Consider the following 16,673-nt stretch of genomic DNA (forward strand, 5'->3'; position numbering starts at 1 on the left):
CTCCAGCTCCCTTTCCTGGTGAATGTCCATAGATGAAGCTGGCTGAAATGAATACTAGAAGACAAATGTTCTCCTCAAAACCAGTTCATTGGTGCTGTGAACCGGGCAGTGTCTGGCTGTTACGTGCTTAGGGACACAGTGGTGGTAAGAAGGTGTGCATTTACTTTGAAGAAACCATAGTCACAAAAGGCTTTACCACTTAGCACTATCTAGATCTTGCCTGGTGTCACTTCAAAAGTAGATCATGCTGCAGTCAATCAGAAATTGTCTGGTGTTGATAATCTGTCAAAGCAGTGCTTAGAAGTGATGGAAAAGTAGACCTATTACTCTGTGTGCATAAGGTACACAAATAGAGGTACTGAAACTGCAGTTTATCCAAACTCAGGCAAATTAACAAAAATTTTATTAAGAGTATACAATATAGCACCACACAAAAGGTACACTGTGCTTAGTGTTGCCTTTAAGGAATGTGACAGAGCACTTTCAAACTAGAAAACTAATGTAAAAAGCTTTCTTGTTTATCAGCAGAGCTTACTGTTTCAAGCTATTTTGAAAGAACCACAGCTTTTGTACACAATATTTTAATGGTCTTCCAGGTGGATTAAGTATTGTTCCCTTACCCATTAGTTCTTTCCTTTTCTGAGGTTTAAGCTTTGTTAAACAACCTCAGTTGGGCCAAGGTGCTTTCAGGAAAAGCATTCAGTCCAGAACTCTTACCAGCAGATCCAACTAACAACATACCAGTCAGTCAGCTGCTAAATTCTGTTTCTTGAAAAAGTAACAGAATTTACATCATGATAATTGTGTGAATTGGGCTCTATGAATCAACCCCATGCAAACTGAGAAATATTTGGAATCGGCTCTTAAGTCTGTGTTGGGGGCTCAAAGATAAATATGGAGTACATAATTGATAAAATTACAGATAAACTGTGTCATAGAGAAAAAGATGGGTGACTTTGAAGGGTCATCTAGTCCATCTCCTTTTTCAGTAAAGATTTTTATGATACAATAGGTTGAAATTATTTCAAACGTAAGGTGCTTCTAAAGCCCATGGCAGGGGGCTTGGAACTAGGTGAATCTTTAAGGTCCCTTCCAACCCAAACCAGTCTATGATTCTACTTCATTCCAAATTATTTATTGGTCCTTCACATTCCTTACATACCTAAACTTTGTTTCTTAGCCTGAATTACTAAGATTAAGCTATGTGTATTAGCTTTTACACTATTAGGCTTACATTAAACCAGCTTTGTTTTTCCTTTTTGTAATTGAACTGGAAATGTTTCTGTTTTGCTTGAATATGGAACACACAGATGTTTCAGAACATCCTTTATTTGATGCATCTTGCAGTTAAAGAAAGACCGGTTTGCAAAAAGGGAACCTTAGCAAGTCAACAATAGTAATAGAGCCATAGTGAAATAAAAGTGTGGAATGGACTCAGTGCCAATGCACATAAAGGGAGTACTTCTAGGATTCCAGCTTCACTGACTCCAGTATGGAACGTGCTTCTTTATACTCTTCGGCTTCTTCCAATTCTTTTTCATTTTCCTGCAATCAAAACCAAATTTTTTGAGTACTTTGAAAATAATAGACATCGGATTAAATTTAAGGAGGAAATTATGAAAGGGAAGAAAAAAAGCCGGTAATAGTGGATGAGGAGAAGGCTGAGGTACTCAACAACTTTCTTTGTCTCAGTCGTCACATGCAATCTCTCTTCCTACACCTCTCGATGGTGGGGATCACAGAGCAGGGACCTGGGGAGCAAAGCCCTCCCCACTGTAAGAGACGATCAGGTTTGTGACCACCTGAGGAACCTGAGCATACAGAATTCTGTGGGACCTGACAAGATGAATCCCAGAGTCCTGAGGGAATTGCCTGGTGTAGTTGCCAAACCACTCTCCATGATACCTGAAAAGCCATGACAGTCAGGAAAAGTCCCTGGTGACTGGCAAAAGGGAAACATCACACCCATTTTTATAAAACGTAGAAAGGGTGACCCTGGGAACTACTGACCTGTCAGCCTCACCCCTGTGCCTGGGAAGATCACGGAACAGATCCTCCTAGGAGCTATGCTAAAGCACGTGGAAGATAGGGAGGTGATTAGAGGCAGCCAGCATGGCTTCACCAAGGGCAAGTCCTGCCCAACCAATCTAGTGGCTTTCTGTGATGGAGTTACTACATCAGTGGACATAGGAAAAGCAATGGATATAATCTATCTGGACTTCTGTAAGGCCTTTGACGTGTTCTCCACAGCATCCTTCTCTCTAAACTGGAGAGGTATGGATCTGATGACTGGCTTGTTCAGTGGATGAGGAACTGGTTGGATCGTTCCATTCAGTGGTCAGCAGCTCAGTGTCTGGATGGGGATCAGAGATAAGTGGTCCTCTTAGGGGTCTGTACTAGGACCAGTACTGCTTTAGTATCTTCATGACATAGGCAGTGGGATTGAGTGCACCTGCAACAAAGTGACAGATGAGTGATGCTGCTGGCACACCTGAGGGATGGGATGCCATCCAGAGGGACCTGGACAAGCTTGAGAAATGGGCACATGTGAACCTCATGAGGTTCAGCAAGGCCAAGTGTAAGGGCCTACACCTGGACGAGGGCAAACCCCATTATCGATACATGCTGAGGGATGAAGGGATCAAGAGCAGCTCTGCAGAGAAGGACTTAAGGGTCTCGGTGAATGAAAAGCTGGACATGAGCCAACAATGTACGCTCGCAGCCTAGAAACCTAACTGTATCCTGGGCTGCAATCCTGCTGTATCCTGAAAAGAAGTGTGGCCAGCAGGTACAGGGAGGTGATTCTGCCCCTCTGCTCTGGTGTCATGAGATCCCACCTGGAGTACTGCATCCACCTCTGGAGTTCTCAGCATAGGAAAGACATGGTCCTCTTGCATTGAGTCTAGAGGAGGGCCACAAAAACTATCAGAGGCAGAGAGAGATGGGTTTCTTCAGCCTGGAGAAGGCTCCAGGGAGACATTATTGTGGCCTTTCAATACTTAAAGGAGGCTTACAAGAAAGATGGGGACAGGCTTTTTAGCAGGATCTTTTGTGGTAGAACAAGGGGTAATGGTTTTGAACTAAAAGAAGTTTAGACTAGATATTAGGAAGATTTTTTTTTTTTTTGCTGAGGGTGGTGAAACACTAGAACAGGTTGCCCACAATGGGGGCAGATGCCTCATCCCTAGAGACATTCCAGGTCAAGTTGAATGGGGCTCTGAGAAACCTGATCTAGTGGAAGGTGTCCCTGCCAGTGGCAGCGGGATTGGACTAGATGACCTTTAAGGGTCTCTTCTGACCCAAACTGTTCTATGAAACGAGTGATATATCCCTATTGAAAACGTTAGTTCTGCATGACCCAAAGCAAAGGTAATTTCTTTTGTTTTACTTAACGTCCAGGATGATGGTTGTCATGTTTGAGTAGATTTAAGACAAGACTTATGCATACCTTTATTTTATTCTGTTGAATATTTAAAACCAAGGACAGCATAACTGGAACCAATAACAACACATCTCAATAGAAGTACCGTTAGGAAAACTCTTAAGCAATTTGACAATAGAAAAAACATACTACTATATGGTTGATTTTAATTAAGGCATTAAATGTGAGCTAAGCCCAGAAAGCAGCTCTTGATTACCTCCAAATTCTTAACAGCAATAGTAATTCCCCTATTCCTTGTTTTAAGTTTGTACAGCAAAGTGTATGGATCAATAGCACCACTTCTGCATGCCACTGACCAGCTAACTGTTAAGTAACTAGTTGAATGATAAAAGGACCCTAAATCCTGCCAGGTATTGAAGCATTTATTTTGGAAAACAGTAGAGGCATACTACCTGAGGATTAGACACCCTGAGTCTTCCTTTGAGAAGAGATTTGCATTTTAGCCATCAAATGTGTCTGGGGCTTAGTTTACTATATGTATTTTTAGCCTTACAGCAGCATTCACATGTATTGCTGAATTCTTACAAAGGCAGCTTTTAAAATAAGCATAATCATCTCCAAACTCCGTACATTTTCAGTGTACAAGATACTACTCATATCTTAAAAATGTATCATTAGTGCTCACCTCACTAATAAAATATAAACCAGTAGTCAGGTGTCTTGTCTTTTGTCCATAGCATAATAAAAGTAGTAAGCGAAGTATTTCGACTGTTTTCAAGTTCAGTACAAACACATTATATACATCTGCACTATCTAGAAAACCACTTAAAGCAGGCAGACTGTTTTTTCTGCTCGTGTGACTAGCACGGGAACTGAGTCCAAGTGTGTGTTGTGTGCATTATGTTAAAGACTGCTTCTAGTATTTTAACACACCCACTCTTCATACACTGAAGGCCAAGTCTGCAAAGAAAGTAACCAGAAATGGTTTATGATGTTAGTCCAGGGACCTATAAAAGGTAATTCCTCAGTCCAGTTCTAATAAGCTGAAATTGCGCCACAGTCAAGCATGTTTATCCAAGTTCATCAAGGAACAGCAGCATTTCTTGATTAGTGGGTTATGGTGCTATACTTACTAGTAGCTGAGTAAGATCTGCATGTGCAACTTCTAATCTGCGCTGGCAGTCTGGAATCATCATTCGCGACTCTTGTAAGATCTCGATCTGTGAAAATTAGAAGCCAATGACATGAGAATGAATTCCATATAGGAACATTATTTTTTAAGTCTTTACTCTGAAAAATCAGTAGTCCAGTCATCATTTAGGAACTTTAGAACAGTCGTACCTGAATAGGCTTTTTTTATTAAAGAACGCTCATGTAGCATAATTGCTTAAAACTCTGTTAATTTACAGGACACATCCATTTACATTGTGCTTAATTACATATAAAGTTTTAAGTGCAAAAGAGTATTTAGAACAATTTTTCCCTTAGAAAAAAGCCTTGCCTGCTAAGGTTTCCATACAGAATTTGTTAAAAAGGCTATTTAAAACAAACTTTCTCCTGCTGTCGTGAAGCAGCTTCATCCAAAATGGGATCAGCTGGTTATATAAATATCTCCTGCATCTTTTGGGTAATAAAGAAAAACAGTGTTCAGATAATACCACATAGAGATAATTACTGCATGAAAAAAGTTATTGAGTTATTGATCACATTGTGTGCACACTGCAGGAGGCTCTGACTGAAAGACAAAGGTAAAGAAAAATGAAAAGCAAAGACCAGCAGGCTCATATTTTTGATGCTTATCATGCATAAAAAGTTATTACTTATCCTTGTGCTTCATTTTAGGAGAAAGATTATTCTCACCATGCACTTTGAACAAAATTACTAAACTGGCACCCCACTGAATCTGAACATCCTGCCTCCTCCTACAGAAAACAACTTCAGATTTAAACAAGGGAACATTTATTTCATGGAACATTTCTGGATCTGAAATTCAGCCGAGAAGAAAAGGTGTGCAGAGTTCTTCAGTAATGTTAAATCTATTTAGAAATTAAAATCTGTTAGATATTTAAATACGAAACCTCTTCTGCATTCAGGATAACCTGCAACAGCAGGTGTTCCCTTTAAATGGCTTACTTAATTCTGTCATTCTTGTGTTGGGTTCTCCTTCCAGTATTACTGCTGCTGTACTGAATGATCACTGTAAAAGGGATAGCTAAAAATGTATATATGCATATAGGAAGGCCTTATCTAGTAAGACGACCGGGAAAAAGATTGCGCCCCTGTACCTCACCCCATTGGTGAGGCCACACCTCGAATCCTGTGTTCAGTTTTGGTCCCCTCACTACAAGAAATGCATCGAGTTGCTGGAATGCACCCAGAGAAGGGCTGGTGAAGGGGCTGGAGAACAACTCTTGTGAGGAGTGGCTGAGGAACTCGGGTTGTTTAGCCATGGAAAAAGGAGGCCGAGGGGAGACCTTATCACTGTCTACAGCTACCTGAAAGGAGGTTGTAGCGAGGTGGATGCTGGTTTCTTCTCCCAGTTGACAGGACGAGAGGGAATTGCCTCAAGTTCTGCCAGGGAAGGTTCAGATTAAACAATAGGAAGAATTTCTTCACTGAAAAGGTTATGAAGCACTGGAGTGGGCTGCCCAGGGAGGTGGTTGAGTCACCATCCCTGGAGGTGTTTAAAAGATGGGTGGATGAAGTGGTCAGGGATATGGTTTAGTAGTGGACAGGTATGGTTGGACTTGATGATCTCAAAGGCCTTTTCCAACCAAGCCATTCTATGATTATTATCATGTTTTTAGTGTCATAAACTTATGTTTTTAGTTCAAGTAATTTTTGAGAGAAAGGGTTTAAAATCTTTGTTTCTAATTTCCTTTCAGAGAATCTAGGGCAAAACCTTTCTACTTTAATGGGGTAAAGATGGGTGACAAATGTTTAAAAAAGAAGCGCCCCCAAGGACCCCATCTTCTCTCATCGTATTATCACTCTTCTTTTAAGCATTCAGTGTTGGACTGTATTAAAAATAAGTCTAGGAACTCTGCATATTACACTGTCAGCAATGAATGAATAGAGGTTTGTAACTTCCATAGAATGAACTGTGCTATAAACTGTATGAGATGATGCCTCCTGCTTTATGCAGTAGAAATTTTTTCTACAAGGTATACCTACGGGAGTGAGAATATCCAATAACAGACTTCCATGGGCCAGTATTGATAAACTCTTGCATATTGTAAAGCTGGTAGATGATACGAAAAGTGGTATCTTATTTGATATATGCCACTCAAAAAGCAATCTGGGAAGGCACATGAATCTAGAATCTGTAAGCTATAGTCTTGGCTGCTGTAAGAAAAGAACAGAACTACCACAATCACTCTGTTCAAAAAATAATTTGACTGAGATGCAAAGGAGTACCTTAGTTTTATTTACATTTGCAATAATAAGGAAAAACCAGAAGGATGATAAATCCTGGAACTATATTCAGTAGGTGCTAATAGCTGGAGCCTAGAACAGGACTTTTGTGGAAGCAATATTACTAGTTGATTACCAAACCACCTATGCAAACTTTGAAAACTTCTGCATGAAACACATTTTTTTTTTTAAGTAATGCTGATAATTCAAGATAACCCATTTACTGTTACAAATGTATATAATGAAGCAAAGCTAAAAGCTCAAGTAATTTGAAAAGCTTTAAGATTGGAATTTTTGGAGCATTTCCTCTCTGAATTATATCAAAATTCTACCAGACTTTGACTGAACTCTAAGGAGTGACAACTTTGTTTTATATGACAGGACTGGTATGCTATAAACAAGATACGTATACAAAAAAACATAGATGTGAACAAGTCATGTATATATACACATGAATATATATTCATGCTTTTAAATAGTGCCTCATAATTACTTGTCCTTTGACGGTTGCACAGATAATTGTAACAGTATGGCTTTACTCAAAGATGGTTTGGAGGAAAAGAAAGACACAGAAATAATTCAGTTTGCTAAGAAAAGTGCCACTGGTTTGAACTACTTCTCATCAGAAAGTTTATAAAACACTTGAAATCCATTGACTAATTACAGCCATATCTGATGGGAGGACAGAGATCCAAACGAAAAAAGGCCATCTCTAAGTATCGTGAATACCAAGAGTTCCAAAATGAATAATCCTACTCAGGAAGACATAGCAGCACAATGTAAACAGTCATGCTAAGGCTACTGGTTGACTAATCAATATCTGTAACTTAAATCTGCAGCATGGTATTACTTCTCGCTTCACTGTAACCACAGAATATAAAGGCGTGAAGTGCTGGGCCAGGATGGTGGCATGGGGACATATTAGTAGGACGGTATAGGTGATGTAAGAGAAAGCTGGGCACAGGGAAATTAGAAACTCGAAGTACAACATTAAGGTGAATATGAAGGGGAAAAAATGCAAACATACACAAAACCTGTGGGAAATCAAGTTTTATTAGTTCTACTTCCTTTGAAGCAATTTGTTTTATTTTCACATTGCAGGCCCAAAGAAGCTTGAGCACAAATACAGGACACAAGAGCACACTGCAGTCTGTCGTAGGTGAGTGGTGAAATACATTGATGAAAACACTTCCGAAGGACTGTGAAGAAAAGCCTGGAGTAAACAACTAGAGAACATTTTTTTGTTTCTATTGTGCTTTGGCATTTCAAGAAGTGAAATAGTCATGTATCAAGCACATTTGTAGCTAGAAAACTGGAGGAGGAGAAAACTGTCTAGATCTCATGCCTCAGTATTTCAAATGAGCTTTCTCTGCATCTCCTCTCAGATGAGAGCTAATCCAGTTTCTTACAATGCAGATCACTTTAGGACATAGAAGGCAAAAAAGTTCCTTTGGTCCTTCTGGGAAGCAGTTCGTCACTGGTTGTTTTCCACTAACATACAACTGTCAGGTTTTCTTCATTGCAAGCAGTGGGGAGTGCATGGAGAACACTGCATGGCTTTGAAGCTAAAAAAAATAGACACTCTTTTCAGAGGACAGAAACAAAATTCCATGTTGTCCACTGAAACAATTTTTAATTAAATATTCTGAATAAATTACAGATATTACGCCTTTAAAATTAACTTAGAGGATAATGGAATTATCCATTACACAAAGCTGTGATTTAATCAGCAGGCAGCACATTTCCTTCCATCAACTCAAACTTCTACCTGAACAGATGCAAATTGATGGCAAGCATAAACCCCATCCTGTAAACAGGTGAGAGGTGGTAAACATCTGAGTGAAGAGGTTTCTTTGTGAGTGGCATAAAGAAACAACTGACAAAAGATGAACTTGCTTTCCCAACAAGAATGGCTCAACCTTGGTCGAACAAATAGCCAAATTTTGTCTCTGCCTCCAGCTCCCCCTACACAAATTTTTTTGTGGGAGAGGTTAAGCGTGGGGGAGACATTGAGAAGGTTGGAGTTTTTCAGTTGGTTGTTACAATAAAATATAAATCATGAACCCATACTTAATGTAATGGATGCTTTGCTAAAAGGTAGCAGGCTGTTTATTAGAATAAGCTTGAAGATTTGGGAGGAATTCTCTGTCTGTTTTGTGGAGGTGAAATACATGGGGAAATACTTGTGCTAAAATTGAAAGCGGAACAGACATGGGAAGTCTGTTGAGAAGAAGAAAGCAGAAAAGTCAAGTCCATATTTTTTTTCCTCTCTCTAGAGCACAGGAAAAGTGAGCCTGACTGAAGAGGAAATTAACTGTGTCCAATCTTGGTAGCATGTTTTTTCTACCATAGGAATGTTGCCATATTTACTTATTCCAAATACACATAGGTGCCCTGAATATACAGCATAAAGTCAAGAATCCTAAAGGTGTTTATACCTGCCTAGATAAAAAGGAAATCAGCCTTTGGAAAATCGAAGGGAAAAAGGAAGATCAGAGTAACTATTTTTCATCATTTGGTCTCTTTCAGAAAGCCCACTACACAATAAAACCAAAGCTTGAAAGCATTTTTAATACAAGTTGTACGTTAGGAATATTCTTCTGTACTTAGTACAGAGAACTGCAGGTTGCTAGCTTTTGGGGAGCATTAGACTCTTCATTAGCACTTCCACAGCCTCTTTATCGAAGCAATGAGAGATAAGAGTTCAGATTATTAAGAGAAGATCATCTATTCTCAGGGAAAAAAAGAGGAAAATAGACTGAAGTGAAACTGTATGTTCCATCTAATCTTACTGTACTTGATCGGTGAGAAGAATTAAACTTTCATTGAACCAGTCCAGTGGGGGGTAGAGAGAGCTAAAAATGTAAAAAGCCAACTGAGCTAAGCAAAGCAGTTCTTTAAGGCTAAGAAGACATTTAGAAATGAAAAAGTTCCAGAACATTACAATGTTCCTTTCAGTGAGAACACCTCCAGTACCAAGATTAGCAGCAAATGATCATGTTCCTCAATAATTTTTCAAAACAATATACACTTGTTTCCAATGCATTTCATTTTAGCTGTTCCAGGAGTACCTTTCATTCAACAAAGCAAGAGAAATATTGCCATTTTCACTAATGCTTGTAAAAACCTGTTTATTAGCAAGGTGTACTTCATGTACATACCACATGCGTGGCATGCAGACATTAAATTCTATGTTTAAGTCCACTGAATTTTAATTCATCTGGAAATGACAATACTTGAGAAGTCATTTGGAACTGTAGGGTTACTTTTTAAAAAAATCTATCATTAAAAAATGCTGACAGTTAAGAAAATCTCCAGGGTATATCTGCAGTCCCATTGAGAAGAAGAAGGAGTAGATACATCAGACCTTTCTGAGGCCCACAAACCTCAAGATAAAAGCATTATCTGGAAGGGGAGTTTATGTACCAGACACATCAACAATCACAGAAATACAGAAACTACTGGTTCCTAGTCTGCATTCATGGGTGATTACAGCATGAAAAGTTTCTATTAGGGATGAAGTATTATGGAGGTCTGCAAAGTTTTTATATATTGAGGATCATTACAACTGTATAGAAACTCAGGCTTCATTACCCAAAAAATCTACGCAGAGTTACAATCGCAGTACTTGCTGCTACCAGTCACGGTTCTTCATGACACTCTACAGAAAATACATGCAGAAGTCACACCTGATTGAATACATGAAAAATATTTTTTTTCCTCACTTCTACAAACCTGATAAATTTAGTATAAAATACTTCAGTTTTAAGTAAGATTGTTTTCAATTTAGTTTTCAATTCTACACGTTTTATTAAAATACTTAACAACACTTTCCCCTACAAGTCTTTTTTTCCCCCCCCTAAATACCGCTCTTTAGTTATTGTTTTTTCTCTGCCAATTTGGCTCAAATTAATTCTTATAGGCTTTTACCTCAATTCTGAATTTCTCATTGGCCTTTTGTAGATAAAACCAAGATGTTAGCACAGCAATGGGTTGTAGATTTTTTTGTTTTTTTTGTTTGTTTATTTTTCAAATAATCTGTAAAGGATGGAAAAGGAAGGACTTCCATGCCTCATAATGCCAGAGATTTTTTCCCTGTGATATACAACCTACCACAAGTGGCCCTCCCCCAGTTCAGGTTCAGCTGAAGTGCTTGAGTTGAGACACAGCAAGTAGTGCAAATGCAGCCTGCACCCAGAGCTATGGTAATACATGAATGATACAGGTGAAAAGCAGGTGTGGAACCCTCTAGGATCAGGCATGACCCTTCATGAGTGCAAGCTCTAGATTTACTGAAAGCATGGAGTTACCACGGTGGGAGCCCTGGGACACCAATGCTAATCAAAATGGGGACCCGATGCAGTGGTGCCCTGCTCAGGGGTGAAGCTCAAAGGAAAGCACCGTGGATAATAAAACTTGTGCTGATTAATATATTACACATATGGAAGGTCCTGTTTTGCTCATTAGTGAACTTGCTGATGTGCTACAGGTGCTGTTGTCCAAATTCCAAGATCCACCATCACGCTGGTCCCCGTGCAAAGGTGGGGGAGATGTGGGGGGAAGCAAACTATCCTGGGTTACCATGACAAAGCCTTCTTGTGCCCTACAATGGGTCTTCAAATTATAATCTCGGTCAGCATTTACCAGCACTGTGAGAAAAACGATCCTTTCTTCTGATATTGAGTATGCTTCTCATTAAATAATTCTTTCTGGACAGTGCAAGTGAAGGCTAGTATCTAAATGCTACCAGCTGCCTTAGTTGGTCACCGCTGCAGCTAGAGATCACTAGAGTTCACAGGAACCACTAGCTGCCCCACTGCATAAGGAGTTAGGAGGAAAAGACTGAGCCAAACCCTGACCATCATTCTACAAAGGGACTGATCACTACACATGCTGAAGGAATAGTATTATTAATTTTAAAGTATAATTTCCAGTCACTTCTGTACTGTTAAACCATATGTTCTACTGCAGAGTTATAACTGCAAAGCTAAATGAGAACAGTATTGCATTAAGAAGTAAGTAACACTTTTAAACATCCTTCTCTCAAGTCTGGATTGGCTTGTATATACATATATGACTTAACAGTTGAGACCGCAGCTAAAATAATAGCTAAAATTATTCTCCCATTCTCAAATGATTGAATCAATTGCCACCCTCCAAATGTTACTTTTCATTACTGAAATAGACTACAACCAGATTTTTAAATAAATCAAGTTATTCAGGTTAGGAATTATTAATGAAATTAATTCTTGAAATGTGTAACTACAGATATTTTTCCTGAAGAACGTCTCAAAGTATTAATTCTATCCAAAATATAGCTCTAAGCAAACTCTCCTGGTATTATGTAGTTTTCTTGAGAGTAACAGATTTGATCCTGTGAAAAGTGCACACATTCTTTCTAAGCCTCTGAATTCTTCATAACCTAAAATATTAACAACTTCCCGAATGCAAGGTGCACTGAAAGAACAAGAAGTAAAGAAGTTATTGGAGGGACTGATTGCTTTCAAAGTGGATCAGGCAATTTCTGAATGAATTGGCTGTTCTATGTGAAGGCTTTTGTCACTGGTCTTTGAGAATACCATCAAGTACTGTGTAACATTTCATTTCACAGCAGAAGTTCACAGCCTCTGCTGGTTTTGACTTTGATGATATCTTGCAGGTCACTGCGGAAATACCAAGGTGCAGTCAAATAATCTGATGAATGGGGGACACTAAAAATAGGAATTGCATTCATTAGTTCTTGTTAGCACAAGTGGATCTTCAGAAAGACTGCTATTTTGTATGATCTTAAGAGTCTCAGTCCATGGTGAGACAGAAGACAGGTCAGCTCTATAAATACAATTCTTTATTTGTATAGAAATTCTTCATTTGTATTTCTTTCCCATGGGATAATAAAAGCAAGGCAGGACACATACACATGAACTGAAATCTGAACTTATTTAAAAAGCTGTCTTAGCTTGTTCTAAAAGGGTTTTCTCCTATCTTGTTTTCATTAATTTTGATATTTGAGTTTTGAATAACCTATTTTTATGTTGTTTAAAATGAAGATAGGAGAAGTAGGTTAGGTTTTATAACATGAAACCCCTGGACTACTGAAACAAGTGAAAATAATTTTAACTACCATTTCAGTTCCTGTGAAGATTTAAGAGAAAACCTCTGGAAAATACTTGGGGAAGAAACATAGTTAAAAGCTGGCATATTTAGTTGGAAGAATATAAAGTTAAAGACAGAGATGCCACACTTCTGTGAAGAGTTTAATTTCCCCACCCCCAGCCTTCTATCAGTAAGAAGTAAACTTGACTCTCCTTCTCATTCCAAAAGGGCGTGTACAAACTGCCTGCAACCACTGGCCTTGGTGGGAAAACTTGCAGGAAAAATTTAATCGTATTGTAAAAGCGACACTATACCATACTCTTGAGCAGATGAAACTACAGCATGCGCCTTGCTAGTCAATGACTTCACTACAAACTCTAGCAGCTGCGCACGCACTGTGCTCTCTGAGGTCTGTGTTTGTTTTTTTTTTACTAAAGGGATACTAGTACACTCAAGAGCTGAAATGTTCCATGTTCATATTAACTATCAAGCACTCTCACTTCACTGTAACATCTGCACTTACCAACAAGCACTTAGTTTACCTGAATGCATCCAGACCATGTATTTTCAGTTTCTTGGTTATTTCTGAAAAAGATGGCCTCAAACACAGTGTTAGTGAGTGACACCCATCCTAGCACCAAGTGCTAAGTAATCCATATGCAGTCTCCTTGTAATTTGACAGTTGTGGGGTAAAGAAAGTTTCCACAAATGCTTATTTTGGCTTTTAAAATTAATTTTAGTCTAGTGTTTACACAATAGTATGGAAAAGGTACAGGAGATTCATTTAAGGATGACTCCAATTAAATTGAAAGCAAAGAAAAATTTTATAAAGCAAGTTTTAGGAGAGTTTACCTGCTTCTTAATTCCATACTCATCACATGCTTCAGCTTTCATTTTTTCAATCTTTTCTTCTTGCTGTTTTGCTTCTTTTTCATACATAACTTTTTCTTTTGCCAATCTGCAATTAAACCAAATGTTTTTGTTAATTTGGTTCTATTACAGTAAAAAGTTACACTATTGATAACATCCCTCACAAAAACTGCAGCTCTACAAGATAATACAGTTTTATTAAAAAAGTCTCTTAACCACTGCAAAAAACGGTCTAGGACATGCTGAGTTTAGTTATAATGTATAGTAATTTTTATAAGAATAATTAAAATAAAAAATATTTTTAAAGATTCTGTGTGGGCTTATCCATATAGAATATCCTGAAAAAACCCTATGTATTGCTACTTCCTTGCAAATACATAACAGAAACAGATAAGCTACCTTGTAGATCCAGATGACTGCTAATAAGGACAACAGCAGAGAAAGAAAGCTATCTCAAGAAAGTCCTCACATTATAGGTAGCCAAAACAAACCATTCTAAGATATCTAAAAAGACAACATCGGCATTTAGATCAGCATTTGCAAGACTTTCTCAACATCATCGAGGTCCTAATGGTTTTGCAAGTGACCTGTATTGGCTGTTATGTTCATGTAGTCTTTCCTTGTTCACTATTAAATAACGACACTACTAAATGCACCTGCATTATTGGAATAATGATAGATGTCTTTCTTAGTAGTGACTTTGAAAAAAGCTATATTTAACATGTAACTGAAAAGAAACAGCACTTTCGGGTTCACAAACTGTGATCCCAGAACATTTTTTTTCCCACGCTACATTTCACACCTTATTTCCTACATTAAATGCATTACTTCCCATACTAGTTTTTGTATAAAATAATGGAAAGTAAAATTCCAAATTTACACAGTAACCTTATAATGTTGTATTCTTTTCGGTATTTTCTCCACTTACCTGATTTGGGGATTATAGACAAAAGTTCCATAATTTATATTATAGCAATTTTCTTCATGGCCTACCTTTCAAAGGGAAAATAATCCATCTTTAAATCCTAATAATGGACCCATACTTGGAAGCAGGATGCTTTTTTCTAACAAGCGCAGATTGAAGAGTAATGTAAAAAATTTTGAAGGTCATAAGGGAATATCAAGGAAGTCTTGTCTGATGCCCTACAGTATTTTTCACATTGCAACTTCTTGATCAACTAATTCAGATGAAAACAAACATTGAGATGCTACTGCAAACCTGAGAGCGTGCCAAAGAAAATCCTTCCACAAACCAGAGGAAGCATCAGGTCAGCCAACATAAAATTGTTTAAGGAGAATTTAACAGCCAAAAGTATGTAACTGGATCCAAGAAGCAAAGAATATACTATACAAATGAAGAGAATAAATAAAGGTCTAGTAGAGAGCTTCATGGTCACGTTAGCGCATCAGAGCAAATTAATTCCTAATCTGTCACAGTTAAGTGCTCTGCTAGAAGTGCTGCTGAGGATGGACAGAATGGCATGGGGGCGACACAAACCTTTTGTGAACTGAAGCTGCCACAAAAGGACCACTGCAGTAATATTTCCAAAAAGAATATACTGATATCACGACAGCAGAACTCTCCCTGCTGTTGTTAAAAGTTTAGAGCTAAAACTGTTTTGCTAAAATACCCTTAAGCTTTGGCTCCATAACACTTGATCTGAGTTGGGCTGTGGCAACACACACCCGAAATCCTTTTAACCCTCATGGAGTCACACCATCTGAGGGCCTTCAGCTTATCAAAGCTTTAACAGCATGTAACGTGTGTACTGTAGAAACTGGCCTAGGCAATACCTACAAGTCAGCCAAGTACTAGCTTTGAGAAGTAGTGCTGGGGAAAGACAGCAGCCTAATTACTAATAATAAAGACACTAAATCAGTGGCTGTAATTCCAGCTACTGAAACTAGCTCCAGTATTAGCATCAGCAAATATTGATTTAATACAGGATGAGTTAATTGTTTGATCAAGGTTTCTTGATTTAATTCCAGACAGTATTATTTGCTTTGCTGTTTTTAGGTTCCAAAAAACTTAATTTTCATCAACCTGCAAGGCAGATATTTTTTATTTTAATGAAAGCAGCAAAGCCCGTTGAGGAGCAGGAGGACAGAGATATGATTAAAAGCAGTATTTATGTTGCTTCACTTACTCAAGAGTGTATTCCATTGAAACTGAAAGCAACTTGTATCGCTAAACCTACCATTTTTAATTATTAATTTTTAGCTAAAACAAAAGGTAGAAGTCTTGTCATTACCTGTGTTTTCACATTACCTTTTCACATTCCCATCTCCCTCTGTTTACACTAACTTTTCAAACTGACTGCTATTCAAGTTTGCTTACTTTTATCAAACAGGGAAGGACTGCATGTTCTGACCTAGTTTAGAATTAAGTTTAACTTGATTTTTGACCACCTTTGTCATATCTGGATACTCAAGAATTGCATCTGTGTTTATCTACCTATTTCTGTTTCTGTAGTAATTGCACATTTCAGAAGCACAGCTTGAAACATTCTGCTTTCAAGAAAAGGAAACTGTTTTCCGTAACAAATTTTCCACTGCACTTTGTTCAGTAGTTAGAATTGTCCAATTTAACATTCCATTTATCATTCATAAGATTGGGATGCTGATGTTTAATGCTGTTAAGAAGTTTTGATTTGAAAACATTTCCTGTACTAGATCCTTCCTCTAGATGTCATAAAGCCATTTCTACTGAATATGTAGCTTGGGGAGATGCTGAATTAAATCAATAGCTTCTTTTCAAAAGGAAGGAATTTCATAATGGAGCAATACTACCCATTAATGAACTCGTTAAAATTTCAGCACAATTCTACACAAAAAGTAACCACATGATGCTTTGTTCCTCTACTCTTCCTTCAGCCTTTGTCTATCCAGAAGCAAGATTGTTTGGAATTTTTTT

General features: G+C 38.1%; 1 protein-coding gene and 1 long non-coding RNA gene across 2 annotated transcripts in view; both read right to left on the minus strand.

Annotated features, from left to right (window-relative positions):
* Window positions 1-1,311: 1,311 nt before the first annotated feature.
* TBCA (tubulin folding cofactor A) overlaps window positions 1,312-16,673 on the minus strand; it is a 33,258-nt gene continuing 17,896 nt past the window's right edge. Inside the window, exons 2-4 of the mRNA XM_054054620.1 lie at window positions 13,742-13,847; window positions 4,516-4,602; window positions 1,312-1,545 (exon numbers count right to left, since the gene is read on the minus strand). Coding sequence (XP_053910595.1) covers window positions 1,465-1,545; window positions 4,516-4,602; window positions 13,742-13,847 — 274 coding nt within the window. The 3' untranslated portion in view covers window positions 1,312-1,464. The remainder of the gene's footprint in view (window positions 1,546-4,515; window positions 4,603-13,741; window positions 13,848-16,673) is intronic.
* Window positions 7,832-13,400, minus strand: LOC128850416 (uncharacterized). The gene is made up of 2 exons (XR_008447839.1): window positions 10,391-13,400; window positions 7,832-8,361 (listed from the first exon to the last, which is right to left on the minus strand). It is a non-coding gene; the product is annotated as an uncharacterized LOC128850416 (long non-coding RNA).

This window comes from Cuculus canorus, chromosome Z (assembly GCF_017976375.1).
Source record: "Cuculus canorus isolate bCucCan1 chromosome Z, bCucCan1.pri, whole genome shotgun sequence".
NCBI lineage: Eukaryota > Metazoa > Chordata > Aves > Cuculiformes > Cuculidae > Cuculus > Cuculus canorus.